Source organism: Vipera ursinii (genome assembly GCF_947247035.1).
Source record: "Vipera ursinii genome assembly, chromosome: Z".
In the NCBI taxonomy this organism is placed as follows: Eukaryota; Metazoa; Chordata; class Lepidosauria; order Squamata; family Viperidae; genus Vipera; species Vipera ursinii.
This window is the reverse complement of record NC_139517.1, coordinates 2,058,256-2,071,959: the sequence shown is the minus strand read 5'-3', so window position 1 is coordinate 2,071,959 and position 13,704 is coordinate 2,058,256. Positions and strand designations below refer to the sequence as shown.

The following is a 13,704-nucleotide window of genomic DNA, read 5'->3' as shown; positions in this document are numbered from 1 at the left end:
ATTCCAGGTGTGGCCTTACTAAGGCTTTACAAAGCCCTGCTCACACTCTGGGTGATCTTGACCTCATCCCGCTGTTTCTGCAACAGAGGGTTGCGTCGGCTTTGCACGTTTAACAAAATCTTGCAAGCGTGAAAGTACGGCGCAGTAAAGTCGGGTTAGCTCATCCTGTTGAGTTTCCCGTCTGCTCTTTCTTCCCGGCCTGACTTCAATCTTGCATGATTCATAGCAGAAATTTCCCCGCATCTTTTATGACCGTCGGAAAAATTGGGGAGATTCCTACGTGAGTCTCTCTGACTTCCCAGTGTGCAGCTCAAGGCTAAGTCCTCTTTTATCGGATGGTTCCCCAGACAGCGAGTCCTTCATCACCGGAAGAGTTGCGGTCACTCAGGGGTCAGAAGGCAGCACTGCAGGCTAATTCTGCCCACTGCCAGGAGTTCGATCCTGGCCAGGTCAAGGTTGACTACTTGGCTTTCCGTCCTTCCGAGGTCGGTAAAATGAGGACCCAGGTTTTTGGGGGCAACAGGCTGACTTTGTAAACCACTTAGAGAGGGCTGTAAAGGGAAGGAAGGAAGGAAGGAAGGAAGGAAGGAAGGAAGGAAGGAAGGAAGGAAGGAAGGAAGGAAGGAAGGAAGGAAAATGAGAAGGAAGGAACAAGGAGAAGGAAAGAAGGAAAAATGAGAAGGAAGGAAAACAAGGAGAAGGAAGGAAGGAAAATGAGAAGGAAGGAAGGGAGGGAAACAGGAAGGAAGGAAGGAAAATAAGAATAAAGGGTAGCAAGGAAGGAAGGAAGGAAAACGAGAAGGAAGGAAGGAAAATGGGAAGGAAGGAAAACAAGAAGAAGGAAGGAAGGAAGGAAGGAAGGAAGGAAGGAAGGAAGGAAGCTATCGTAGCTCAGTGGTTAGAATGCAGAATCGCAGGCTAACTCGCTGCTCACTGCCAGGAGTTCGATCCTGACCGGCTCAAGATTGACTCGGCCTCCCGTCCTTCCAAGGTCAGTAAAATGAGGACACAGATTTTTTTTTTGGGGGGGGGGGGCAACAGGCTGACTCTGTAAACCCCTGAGAGAGGGTTGTAAATGAGCTGTGAAGAGGTATATAAGTCTAAGGCTATTGCTATCTTCCTTCCTTCCTTCCTTCCTTCCTTCCTTCCTTCCTTCCTTCCTTCCTTCCTTCTCAGCGGTTAGAATGCAGCCTTGCAGGCTAACTCTGCCCGCTGCCAGCAGTTCGATCCTGACCGGCTCAAGGTTGACTCGTCCGTCCATGGTCGGTAAAAGAGGACCCAGATTGCTCGAAGGGGGGGGGAATATGTAAACCGCTTAGAGAGGGCTGTAAAGCATGGTGAAGCGGTCTATAAGTCTTAAGGGCTTTTGTTATTGTTGCCCCCATCACTGCCGTCCCGGCCGAAGGGGATTCCCCGTAAATCCTTCATTAAATTCATGAGAAAGACACGAACGTGATTGTGTTTTTATTGTCCAGGTGTTGGTAGAAAACACGCAATAACGTGAGTAGACTTGAATTATAGAGCGCTTTGCTCGAATACGGAGTTGAAAGTTGGTGCCTTCAAGCCAAAAAAAAAAAAAAAAGGAGGGCAGGTGATATACACTGGCAGTCCTCTACTTACGACCACAGCGGAGCCCAAAATTTATGTTGTTAAGTGAAACATTGGCCAAGCGAAACTTTTTGCCCCATTTCACCACCTTTCTGGCCAAGGTTGTTAAGCGAATCACTGCAGTTGTTAAGTTAGTAACACGGTCGTTAAATGAATCCGGCTTTCCCCCCCCTCCCCCGTTGACTGGGCTTGTTGGAAGGCCGCAGAAGGGGATCATGTGACACACACACCCGCACAAACCCACACACACACACTGGGATGCTGTGACGGTCATAAATACGAGCAGGTTGCCAAGCGTCTGAATTTTGATCGGGTGATGCTGAAAAAAACGGTCATAGCCCACCTTTTTCAGTGCTGGTGTAACTTTGGTCACTAAACGAATCACGCCAGGGACCAGCTGTAACTGGATTTGTGCTCAGCACTGAACAGAGGCTGAAGAAAAGAACCACAAGATTTCCTTAGTGGTTTTATGTAATTATGGTAAACACATAAGACAGGGGCAGGCAACCTCGGCTCTTTTATGACTCATGGACTTCAACTCCCAGAATTCCTGAGCCAGCCATGCTGAGGGGAAAGGGAGAGGTTTCCATGCTGAGCCATGCTGGCTTAGGATTTCTGGGAGTTGAAGTCCATGAGTCAATAAAAGAGCCAAGGTTGCCTGCCCCTGGCTTAGGCCTAGGCCGCTTTATGACTTGTGGACTTCAACTCCCAGAATTCCTGAGCCAACATGGCTCAGCTTGGAAACCTCTCCCTTTCCCCTCAGCATAGCTGATTCAGGATTTCTGGGAGTTGAAGTCCATGAGTCAATAAAAGAGCCAAGGTTGCCTGCCCCTGGTCTAGGCCAACCTTGGCAGCTCTATGATTTGTGGACTTCAACTCCCAGAATTCCTGAGCCAGCCAGGCTGAGGGGAAAGGGAGAGGTTTCCAAGCTGAGTCATTGCTGGCTCAGGAATTCTGGGAGTTGAAGTCCAGAAGTCACCAAGGGAGCCATAGTTCCCCCATGCCGGCTCAGGAATTCTGGGAGTTGAAGTCCACGAGTCATAAAAGAGCCAAGGTTGCCAACCCCTGAGGTCATAAGAAGTTAGTGTGGGTAATACAGTGTGTGGTGTGTTCATTTTTGTAGGCCGAGGATGCCGTATTGTCCAAGAACTGAAAAAATTGGCAGCAAACGTTGGAGAGATTGTACGACGCAACGAGGAGTCTCGATCCGAAATAACACACGGGAGAAAAAGAGAGCTGGGTTTGCAGGGAACATGGAGTGGGAGGCCCCTTATCTGAACTGGTTGGGCAGGGGGTTGGACTAGAAGACCTCCAAGGTCCCTTCCAACTCAAAGTTATTCTGCATTCCGAGCAGGGGGATGAACTAGAAGACCTTCAAGGTCCCTTCTAACTCTTGTTATGCTGAAATAGTGTGGGCCCATAAAAACGCCCGAGTCCTTTGGGCCAAACAGACATCAAAGATCAAAGCATGACCGAAATACAGATGGTCCTCGACTTACAACAGTCCATTTAGCGACCCTTTGAAGTTAGAACGGCACCAAAAAAAAGTGACTCCCCGTGACCGTTTTTCACCCTTAACGACTGACGTGCAGCATTGCCGCGTTCCCACGATCAAAATTTGGACAGCTTAACAACTGATTCATATTTACAACTGTTGCAGTGTCCCTGCTCTCTCTCTCTCTCTCACTCTGTGTGTGTGTGTGTGTGTGTTCACGTGATCCCCCTTTTATGACCTTCTGACATGCAAAGCCAAGGGGTGAAGAAAGCCAGATTCACTTAACAGCTGTGTGACTATCTCAACGTCCGCGGTGATTCACATAACGGCGATAGCGAGAAAGCTGGTAAAACGGGGCCAAAGTCGCCGAACCAACGTCTCGCTTAAATTCCAGGGTCCTTTGTGGTCGTAAGTCGGGGACCACCTGTACTGAAGGGGTGAAAAGATGGGAGTGGGGGGGATCCAGCGAGCCACACGGGAACGGGCCAAGGAATAACTCAGAAGCGGACGTGAGAACTCTAACAGAACACCAAAACTGCACGGCTCATTCTAAGGGGGTCCCCACTGCATGGAATCGGCTCCTTTGCAAGGCCAGAAAAATACCTCGACTTACGACGATTCACATAGCGACCGTTCAAAGTTGCACTGGGAAAAATATTTGACTTAGGACCGGTCCTCACACTTACGACCATTGCGGCATCCCTGCGCTCGCTGGATCAAAATTTGGACACTTGGCCACCGACTCATATTTACGACCGTGGCGCTGTTCCAAGGTTTTTCCATATTTCTGATGAGCAAAGTCAACGGGGTGGGGGGGCGGGAAGCCCTGCCGGTCATTAAGCGGGTCATCACGGGATTGTGCCTGAGGTTTTTTTGGGGTTGTTTTGGTGGTGGTCGTTAAGAAGAAAAGCGGCAGGTCGTAAAGTAACAAACCCCCCCATGGTCGTTAAGCGAAACCCGTATCTGCAACGGCCGGTTTTGGCCAGAAAAAAATGTCATAAATTCATCTCGTCGTAAATGAGGGCTGATTGCCAGGAGCCCAAAAGGCCATCACATGACAAGGGGGGGAGGTCTTGGAACTTTGAATCCCCATTGTAAGTCCCTTTTTTGGGGGGGTGTCTGTTGCAATTTCGGTCATAAGTAGAGGACCACCTGCATTTTGCTGCGTCTGGTTCCTTTAAGGCCAAGCAATCAATCCCCAGTTTTAAGCTCTTAGTTGCAGCTCAGTGGAGTTCCCGGAAGCAACTCCGTGCGAGTTGCAAGCTCTTTGTCGCCAGTACGATGCTCACAAAACCCCCTCGGCAAAAAAAAAAAATACAACGTACACCCTGGCCGCACAAGCAGAAGCGAGCCAATTCGGGGACTCAAAACAGTCAACATCTCCCTTGGAAAACACCGTTTCCGAAGAAGGAAGGGCAGTGTGTGTTGAGATGCGCAAACAGGAAGTTGCGTGGGGCAGGCGGCTGGCAGGGCGCCCACGCAAGGGAGACTGGGGTCACACAATAACACAACCAATGGCACCCTCGCAAAGCGCCTGCCAGGGAACGAGAGCCGGAACACCTGTGTTGTTCTACTTTTATTTCGGAGCTTGTGCCGTAAAATGGGAGGGTGCCAACTTTCCGTGCCAGAGGGCAGCGTGTGTTAAATGTTGTGGCGAGCAGGGAGTGTGGCTTTAAAAGCAATGGTGGGGTCAGAGAAGAAGGGGCAGGGTGTTTCACACACACACCCGCCCTTACAAATTTCCTATAAAATAAATGAGTTGCGTTAAGCTGCGTTGGCAGTGGCGGTGGTGGTGTAGGGCTGCCAATTTCAACCTTTGCAAAGATATAATTGCGGCGCGCCGGGGGGGGGAAAGGCTATCATCCACTGGTTTGGTCGCATCAGGGGCCCTGCGCATCAATGCTCCTGGGGGCTGCGGTTCTGACTCTTGGCAATGCTTCACGACGGCACGTGGCCTTTGGCAACGCCGCGTTTGCGGATGCGGGCAAGGTCTTTCGCAACGCCGCGCTCGCAGCGAGACTACACGGGCAATGATTAGCGGCGCCACCGCATTCGCCGGCGCGCGCAACCATTGCAATGCCGCATTGGCAGGGGCCTGCGACCTTTTGCAACAGGTGCACGCAACCTTTGGCAACACTGCCCTGGGTAGGGGTGATGCAACCTTTTGCAGCCCCCCAATGTGAGTTCTCACGTCTTACTTGTCGGTGCCTGTAACTTTGGCGCAGGGAGCCTCAAGTGGTTGTCTGAACACCCTCTCTCAGAGAAACCCACAACTGGGGCAGAGCTTGGCCCCCTTCGTCTCTTCACAGCCAACGGGGAGCTTCAATCCATTGGGCCTCTGCCCTTCCCTGTTCGAGGAGGCCCAGCGTCTTGGAGTCCTGGCACCCCCTGCCGGCTGGGATACAAACCTCAGTCTGTGTAGCCACATGTGCTCGGAGGGTCCCGTGCACCCGACAAAGCAGCGGAATAAAAATATAAAAATTCAAAACAGACAGTGCCAGGGACGCCCAGCCAGGGTGCAAAGCGCAACAGAGCTGGCAAGGGGAGCAGATACTCGGAGTCCGCGTACGATGTCCTCGTTGTTTGATCCGTTTTCGAACTCCTGTCGCGGTTTGGACTGCAGAGTTTGCAACCAAGCGGAAAGTGCAGCGCCTGGTTAGAAGACAACCACCCACCCTGCCCTACTACCCTTTTCCTTGCTGGCACCCGGGTGGACGTCAGAACCACAGACAAACCCCCCCCAAGCGAGAAACAGAGAACTGCCGGTCCAGAAACGAAAAAGGAGCAATCGCGATGCTGCTCTGCGCTCGGACGCGTCCGCCGTACAGGAGGGCTGCATGCCTCGTCTCTCTGTTTCTGCAAAGCCCGCCCGGGACCCCGCCCCGGCGGTCATTCCCGCTGGCCCGGTCTTCTCAGTGGACCTGGAAGAGGCCGAAATAGGTGAGGTAGCGGTCAGCCTTCAGACGGACCTCCGGGATGGTGCGGAAACGGATGGAGGCCTCAGGACGCAGGAGAAGCAGGCCGGACACCTGACAGACGTGCAGTTCGGCCTCCTGGGGTCCGGAGCTGGTGGGGGGGAACTGCTCCAAACAGCGCAAGGCCAGCTGGCCGCTCAGCATCACGTCCAGCTTCATGTAGACCGTCTTCCCCTCGTTGAAGTGGACCTAGAAACGGGGACAGGAGCAGCGCAGAGAGGGAATTGTGGGGCTCCGTTGTGCCCGTCTGAATCGAATCCGCTCCTTGCGTTGCGACTCGAAAAAGGGGATTTTACCATCTAGGTCTGAGGGTCAACCTCCCTCCCCCCCCTCAATGTAGGACCACAACGGAGCCTACCCGTGATCATGTCGCAAAAGGGGATCATGTGACCGCTCCCCCCCTCCAGGACGCTTGCGACCGTCACAAATACGAGTCGGCTGCCAAATGACTAAATTTTGATCACGCGACCACAGGGAGGTGGGAAAGGCCGTGCAATAAAATGGGCACAAAGCACTTTTTTCCCCAGTGCCGTCGGCTAACTTTGAACGGTCACTAAAGGAACTCTTGAGGACTAGCCGCGCAGTTGTTTTTCTAACGCTGCCTGGGGAATTCTGGGAGTTGAAGTCCACGCCTCTGGAAACAACCCTGAATTAGCCAATCAACTCCCTTGAAATGCACCCACGGGTCAAGCAAGGGTTCTCGTGGCTGCCCCCCCCACCACCACTGTCGGTGGCAACGTCCCAGAATGCTTTGCTCTCCCTACCCACAAGCCCCCCTTTTTGAGCTCACCTGGCAATACAGGTAATACAGGCCCCTTTTGATCACCGTAAACTCTCCTCGGCTGTTGTCGTAACGCAAGGGGTTGGTGGCGTTCAGCTTGGCTTCCGCCCATCCGCGGATGGTCCCGTTGGCATCTGGGGGGGGGCGAGGGAGACGGACGAGGAGGAATGAACATTGGACCCCCAGCCCCCCAGCTGCGGGCAGAGGCCTCACCCCTCCCCTCCGTGGGGAGAGCTGGGGGGGTCCCTGAAGAGCCAAGGTGCCTTCCCAAGGCTGCGCAAAGGTGCCCGCCTTCACAGTTCGTGCGCTCAACCGGATGGCGTAAGCGACTTCGCTTAAGAGCCAGGCGGCCGGGTGAGAGAGAGCAGGGGGGGCTGAGGTGGGCAGGGGGCCAAGTCAATGTCTCCCACCTGCTTTGCCAAAGCCCCCACCCCACCCCCAGAAGTGTTACCTGCCTGCATCCCAGCTCGTCCTACGGTGGCTTGCACTGAAAGAGAGAAAGAGAACGAGAGAGAGAGAAAGAGAGAGAGGGAGGGAGGGAGGAAGGAAAAGAGGGAGGAAGGAAGGAAGGGAGAGAGGGAGGAAGGAAGGAAGGAAATAAGAGAGAGGAAGCAAGGGAGGAAGGGAGGGAGAGGGAGGAAGGAAGGGAGAGAGGGAGGAAGGAAGGAAGGAAATAAGAGAGAGGAAGGGAGGGAGGAAGGGAGGGAGAGGGAGGAAGGAAGGGAGAGAGGGAGGAAGGAAGGAAGGAAATAAGAGAGAGGAAGGAAGGGAGGAAGGGAGGGAGAGGGAGGAAGGAAGGGAGAGAGGGAGGAAGGAAGGAAGGAAGGAAGGAAGGAAGGAAGGGAGAGAGGGAGGAAGGAAGGAAGGAAATAAGAGAGAGGGAGGAAGGAAGAGAGGGAGGGAGGCAGGGAGAGAGGGAGGGAGGGAGGAAGGAAGGAAGGAAGGAAGGGAGAGAGGGAGGAAGGAAGGAAGGAAATAAGAGAGAGGGAGGAAGGAAGAGAGGGAGGGAGGCAGGGAGAGAGGGAGGGAGGGAGGAAGGAATAGGGGCGCAGGAAGGGAGGAAGCCAAAAAGCGAGGAAAAGAGATGGAGGAGATGGGAATGTAAGGGAAGGAGGAAGGAAATAAGAGATGGCAAGGGAGGAAGGAAAGAAGGAAGGAAGGAAATAAGTAAGAGGGAGGCAGGAAGCGAGGAAAAGAGATGGAGGGAAGAACGGAGGAGATGGGAACGGGAGGGAAGGAGGAAGGAAAGAAGAGATGGCGAGGGAGGAAGGAAAGAAGGAAATAATAAGAGGGAGGGAGGAAGCAAGGAGAAGAGAGGGAGGGAGGAACGGAGGAGATGGGAGTGAAAGGGAGGGAGGAAGAGAAAGAAAGAAAGAAAGAAAGAAAGAAAGAAAGAAAGAAAGAAAGAAAGAAAGAAAGAAAGAAAGAAAGAAAGAAAGAAAGAAAGAAAGAAAGAAAGAATCAGTCTGATGGGTGGAGGGGATTTTCTCCTGTACAGAGAGATGCCCCAAATAAAATCCAGGCACCGAAACCCCCCACTCCTCCCCCCCCACAGGGCTCTGGCATCATTCCTCTGGGGGGGCGGGGGAGGACTGGAGGAGACCCTCCCTCACCTTCATAGTGGGCGGCGCAGATGCTTCCCGTCCGGCAAGGCCGAACCCGTCTCCCCTTCTCAGCTGAAAAAGAGGGTGGGGGTTATTTTGCGTGTGTGTGTGTGTGTGTGTGTGTGTGTGTGAAGGACCCCAGAGAATAAGGCAACCTCAGGGGTCAATTTTCTGGCCATCAGTCCTCAAGTTACAGCGGTCCATTTAGCGACCGTTCAAAAGTTACAATGGCACCGAGAAAAGTGACTTAAATGCCCGTTTCGCACTTACGTCTGTTGCTGCACCCTCAGGGTGGCGGGATCGAAATCCCAGAGGCTCGGCAACCGACTCGCGTTTATGACGGTCTCGCTGTGTCTCCCGGGGGGGGGTGTTACGTGATTCCCCTTTTGCGCCCTTCCGACAAACAAAGTCCACGGGGTGGGGTGGGGAATCCGGATTCACTTAGCGACTCTCTAGCTAATTTAACTATGGCAGTGATTCACTTAACGACGGTGGCAAAAAAGTCCCATCAAACGGGACCAAACTCATTTAACAAAATGCCTCACTTAGTGACAGAAACCTTGGGCTCCGTCGCGGTCGTAAGTCCAGGACCACCTGTAGAAGGCAGAGAGAAAGGCGTCGCTCTCCACCCTAACCCTCCACTTACAACCAACAATTGGGACAAGTTTCGTGGTTAAGGCAGGCAGCTGTCGAGTGAATTGTGCTCAATTTTGCCACGGTCATTAAGCAAATCAGTGCCGTTGTTAAGTGAATCATATGGTCGTTAAGCGAAACTGGCTTTCCTGCCCCCCCCATTGATTCTGCTTTTCGGAAGCCGGCTGGGAAGGTCACAAAGGGGATGACGTGACCACAGGGATGCTGCAATGGTCATAAGTGCGAGGACCAATTGTAAGTCACTTTTTTCCAGCACTGCTGTAACTTTAAACCAGGCATCTCCAAACTTGTCAACTTTCAGGCTTGTGGACTTCAACTCCCAGAATTCCTCAGCCTTGGGAGTTGAAGTCCACAAGACTAAAAGTTGACAAGTTTCCAGACCTGAGCTTTAAACAGTCACTAAATGAGTAGTTGTTAAGTCGGGGACTTTCGGGCATTCTGCCCTGTCTTAGAAAGAGCGACTCACCTTGCCTTCGATGCCGCAGCGCCCCCTGCTGGGCAAAATGGTGCAGGAACAAGTTCCCTTGGTTGTCCCAGCTGGAGGAGAGCACCACCTAAAGGAGCAGAGAGGTACTTCAGGTTAATGCAAAATTTGGGGGTTGGTAGGTAGAAGCTCGGCCGGTTTAGCCGACTCAAAGCCCAAATTTGGCAAAAGCAGCTCCTTCTTTCCCACGACAAAAAACAAACTGTTGCACGTTTATGGCTTAATCTCTTAAAATCATTTACAAAATTCAATCTTTATCTTCCCCCCCCCCAAAAGAAAAGACATTTAGTCTAAGAGAGCATTGGAAGGAGATTTTTCCAGAATCACAAAACAGGCGCGGGACTCATTCCTCAACAGCATTTACTCATGCTAGGCTAATGGAACCTCCATGTTCAGAGACAGTCTACCCCCGAATACCAATATCTTGGGGAACAAACAAAAGCAGGGGGCTGGACTAGAAGACCTCCACGGTCCCTTTCAACTCTGTTATTCTATTCTATTCTATTCTATTCTATTCTATTCTACATTTTATTATTCTATTCTACATTTTATTATTCTATTCTATTCTAAATTTTATTATTCTATTCTACATTTTATTGTTCTATTCTATTCTACATTTCACTTTTCTATTCTATTCTATTCTAAATTTTATTCTATTCTATTCTACATTTTATTATTCTATTCTATTCTACTGTACATTTCACTTTTGTATTCTATTCTATATTTTATTATTCTATTCTATTCTACATTTTATTATTCTATTCTATTCTACATTTCACTTTTCTATTCTATTCTATTCTAAATTTTATTCTATTCTATTCTACATTTTATTATTCTAGTCTAGTTTAGTCTAGTCTATATTTTATTGTTCTATTTTGTTCTATTCTATTGTATTCTTCGAAATGTCACGAAATGAACTGTTAAGCCAAGGTTTGCAGATGGCAGAAACAGCCCATTTTGCAAAGTTGCCAACAGCAGCAGCACAACAACAACAATAAAGTTGGAAGGGACCTTGGAGATCATCTAGTCCAACCCCCTGCTCAGGCAGGAAACCATTTCAGGCAAAGGGCTGTCCAGGGCATGCCGAATTAAAACATCCGTTCACTTACTGGGTCCAGCTCCTCCGACAGCAGTTTCTGTGGACCAAAAAGAAGAGCCCAAGTCAAGCCACCGGACTACACAAACCATCCTCCCCCGACATTGTCACGATTTCCAAAAAGCGAACAGGTCAATTTGAAAATCGAAACCCATTTTTTTCCCCATGTGAGATTTGGCTAAATAACCTGAATCAAACAAAACACGTCAGGGTGAAAAATCAAATCCTTTACTTACTATGCCCATCATGGTCATAAGTTGAGTTATCTTTGCAACTGACCTGATTTTAGGACATTTCTTTTTTTAGGGCGGTCGTGAAGGGAACCCGTGGTTCACTTAAGGGGCTCAGCTGGCCGAAAATTGGGCAAAAAATAAATAAATGTCCATTTGGTGCAAAACTGTCCCAAACCCAGTTATGTGACCGTAGGAGGCTGCAAACGGACGTAAATGCGGGACGGTGCCAAGGGGCCGCCGTGCGATCCTGTGATTGTGGAAAGGAGTTATGCAAATTCCCAGTTCTGCAAATATTTTTTTTCTGGATTAATGTTTTTCATGTTTTGCCACTTTAAGACTTATGGACTTCAACTCCTAGAATTGCCCAGCCAACACAGATTTCCTCTTTCCACAGAAATGCACATGTCTACACACACACACACACACACACACACACACACACATAAAACACCGATGACTCATGGCCAGGACAGATTATCAATGGCAGGAACCATGCAGTGTGTAACACACACGCACACCACACAGTTGTCACCCACAAACCGTCTCTCCTGTTTTGTGTGTGTGGTGTGTGTGTGTTTCTGGATGCTTTCGCTAAAGAACAGCGTGTCTCACAAGATCTTTATGAATATGGAAAAGAAAGAAAAAAAAGGGAGGAAGGAAAAAAAAGAAAAGGTGGGCGAAGTAAGAGGGGTCTTACTTGCGGTCTTTTTATTTTTTTGGAAAAAAAATAAAGATACATTCCTCGGATACTTTGGAGGAACGCTATTCTGTGTGGTCCCCTTTCCCTTAGTTGCAGTTGCTGAAGTCCACTAGTCTTAAAGTTGGCCCAGATTGAAAAATGTTTTCTCTAGACCAGGGGGGTCTTCAAACTTGGCCCTTTGAGGACTTGTGGACTTCAACTCCCAGAATTCCTCAGCCAGCGTGAGGGAACTATGGCCCTTTGATGACTCGTGGACTTCAACTCCCAGAATACCTCAGCCAGCGTGAGGGAACTATGACCCTTTAATGACTTGTGGACTTCAACTCCCAGAATCCCTCAGCCAGCGTGAGGGAGCTATGGCCCTTTGATGACTTGTGGACTTCAACTCCCAGAATTCCTCAGCCAGCGTAAGGGAGCTATGGCCCTTTGATGACTTCTGGACTTCAACTCCCAGAATTCCTCAGCCAGCGTGAGGGAACTATGACCCTTTAATGACTTGTGGACTTCAACTCCCAGAATCCCTCAGCCAGCGTGAGGGAGCTATGGCCCTTTGATGACTTGTGGACTTCAACTCCCAGAATTCCTCAGCCAGCGTGAGGGAGCTATGGCCCTTTGATGACTTGTGGACTTCAACTCCCAGAATTCCTCAGCCAGCATGAGGGAACTATGACCCTTTGAAGGCTTGTGGACTTCAGCTCCCTGAGTTCCTCAGCCAGCGTGCCTGGCTGGGGAATTCTGGGAGTTGAAGTCCACAAGTTATCAAAGGGCCAAGTTTGAAGACCCCTGTTTTAAAGTGTTTGCCCACCAATCAGGGTTTATGCTTGAAGAGGAGGTTGGGGGGGGCAATTCCTCCATGGGAAAAGTTTGAAATTTAGTTGAGGGGTAGTGGTGGTGAGCAGGCCCGAGCGGAGGTTGCTATGGCAACATAGCAAAACAGATGTCCCAATTCCCCAGCTGTTTGGGCCTTGCAAAGCAAAACAAAGCAAAAATATTTTTTTTTAAAAAGCAAATTTGCTGATAGTTTTGCGCTCAGCTTGGTGGAGAGAGGTTTTTAAAATAATAATAAAAAAAATGTGCAGGTTGGAAGGAGGCCAAACTCATCTATCTTTAGCTACAGCAAACGGAACAGACCTCAAAATCACGAGGTATATATACATACCTCGTGATTTATATATACACGTATGTATGTGTGTGTGTGTGTGTGTGAATGTGTATGTGTGTGTGTATATACGGTGTGTATATATATATAATTTATATATATAAATTAATTTGAAGTCAGTAAAAATATACATACATACATACGTTGGCCTGTTCTGAATGCAAATGGTGCTCTGGGCTTGGGATGTATGCCTTCCAGATGTGGGGCTGGAGGGCTGCAACATCTGGGGACACCTGTTTGGGGCATGCGGGAGTGGGCTGGGCTTGCAATTGTGCCCAAGTTTTTTTTAATAACCTTCCTTTTTGCTCCGGCACAGAGTTCAAACCACGTGTGTGTGTGGGGGGGCGGAAGCAAAGATCCAAAAATGTTTTTCTGGCATAAAAAGTATATTTTTTCCAGCCAACTGTAACAAATAAGAGGAAAAAATAGCCTTAAAGCAGCGGCGTTTATGTGAGCAGAATTAGGGAGTCAGTGTTCAGAAGAAGAGTTCTGACAAACAAGGCAAAGGGTACGGATTTGGACTCCCCAAGCCCTCTGCCCATGCTCCGTGGTTCTCGTCCTCTGCCAACTTATTTTGATTTATTGATCTGTTTGTATCCTGCCTTAGTTTTACAAGCAAGCCAAGGCGCTGAACACATCAAATACTTGTTCTACCTCCTATTAACCCACAACGACATCCCTGCGAGAGGGATTGGCCCAAAGTCGCCCAGCTGGCTTTCATGGTTAAGGCACAACTAGAACTCTCTGTCTCCTGGTGATTGGCCCAAAGTCACCCAGCTGGCTTTTAATTTAATTTAATTTAATAATTGTGCCTAAGGCGGGACTAGAACTCACCGTCTCTGGGTAATTGGGCCAAAGTCACCCAGCCAACCTTCACGCCTAAGGTAGGACTAGAACTCACCGTCTCCTGGTGAT

At 49.9% G+C, this 13,704-nt stretch overlaps 1 protein-coding gene across 1 annotated transcript; it reads right to left on the bottom strand.

Moving 5' to 3' along the window:
* Positions 1-2,621: 2,621 nt before the first annotated feature.
* On the bottom strand, positions 2,622-11,204 carry TNFSF12 (TNF superfamily member 12). Its single transcript, XM_083377900.1, has 6 exons — positions 10,711-11,204; positions 9,584-9,671; positions 8,473-8,535; positions 7,311-7,346; positions 6,869-6,993; positions 2,622-6,267 (listed from the first exon to the last, which is right to left on the bottom strand). Exons 4-6 carry the CDS (start codon positions 7,318-7,320, stop codon positions 6,016-6,018), a joined length of 387 nt encoding a protein of 128 aa, XP_083234026.1. The 5' UTR covers positions 7,321-7,346; positions 8,473-8,535; positions 9,584-9,671; positions 10,711-11,204; the 3' UTR covers positions 2,622-6,015.
* Between the last annotated feature and the right edge of the window lie 2,500 nt (positions 11,205-13,704).

What these genes read in the sequence shown, in the direction of transcription:
- TNFSF12 (XM_083377900.1), bottom strand. An exon ending in TGTATTACCTGTATTGCCAG is followed by an intron (nt 6,268 to 6,868) that starts GTGAGCTCAAAA and finishes CCCCGTTTCTAG; the next exon opens with GTCCACTTCAACGAGGGGAA.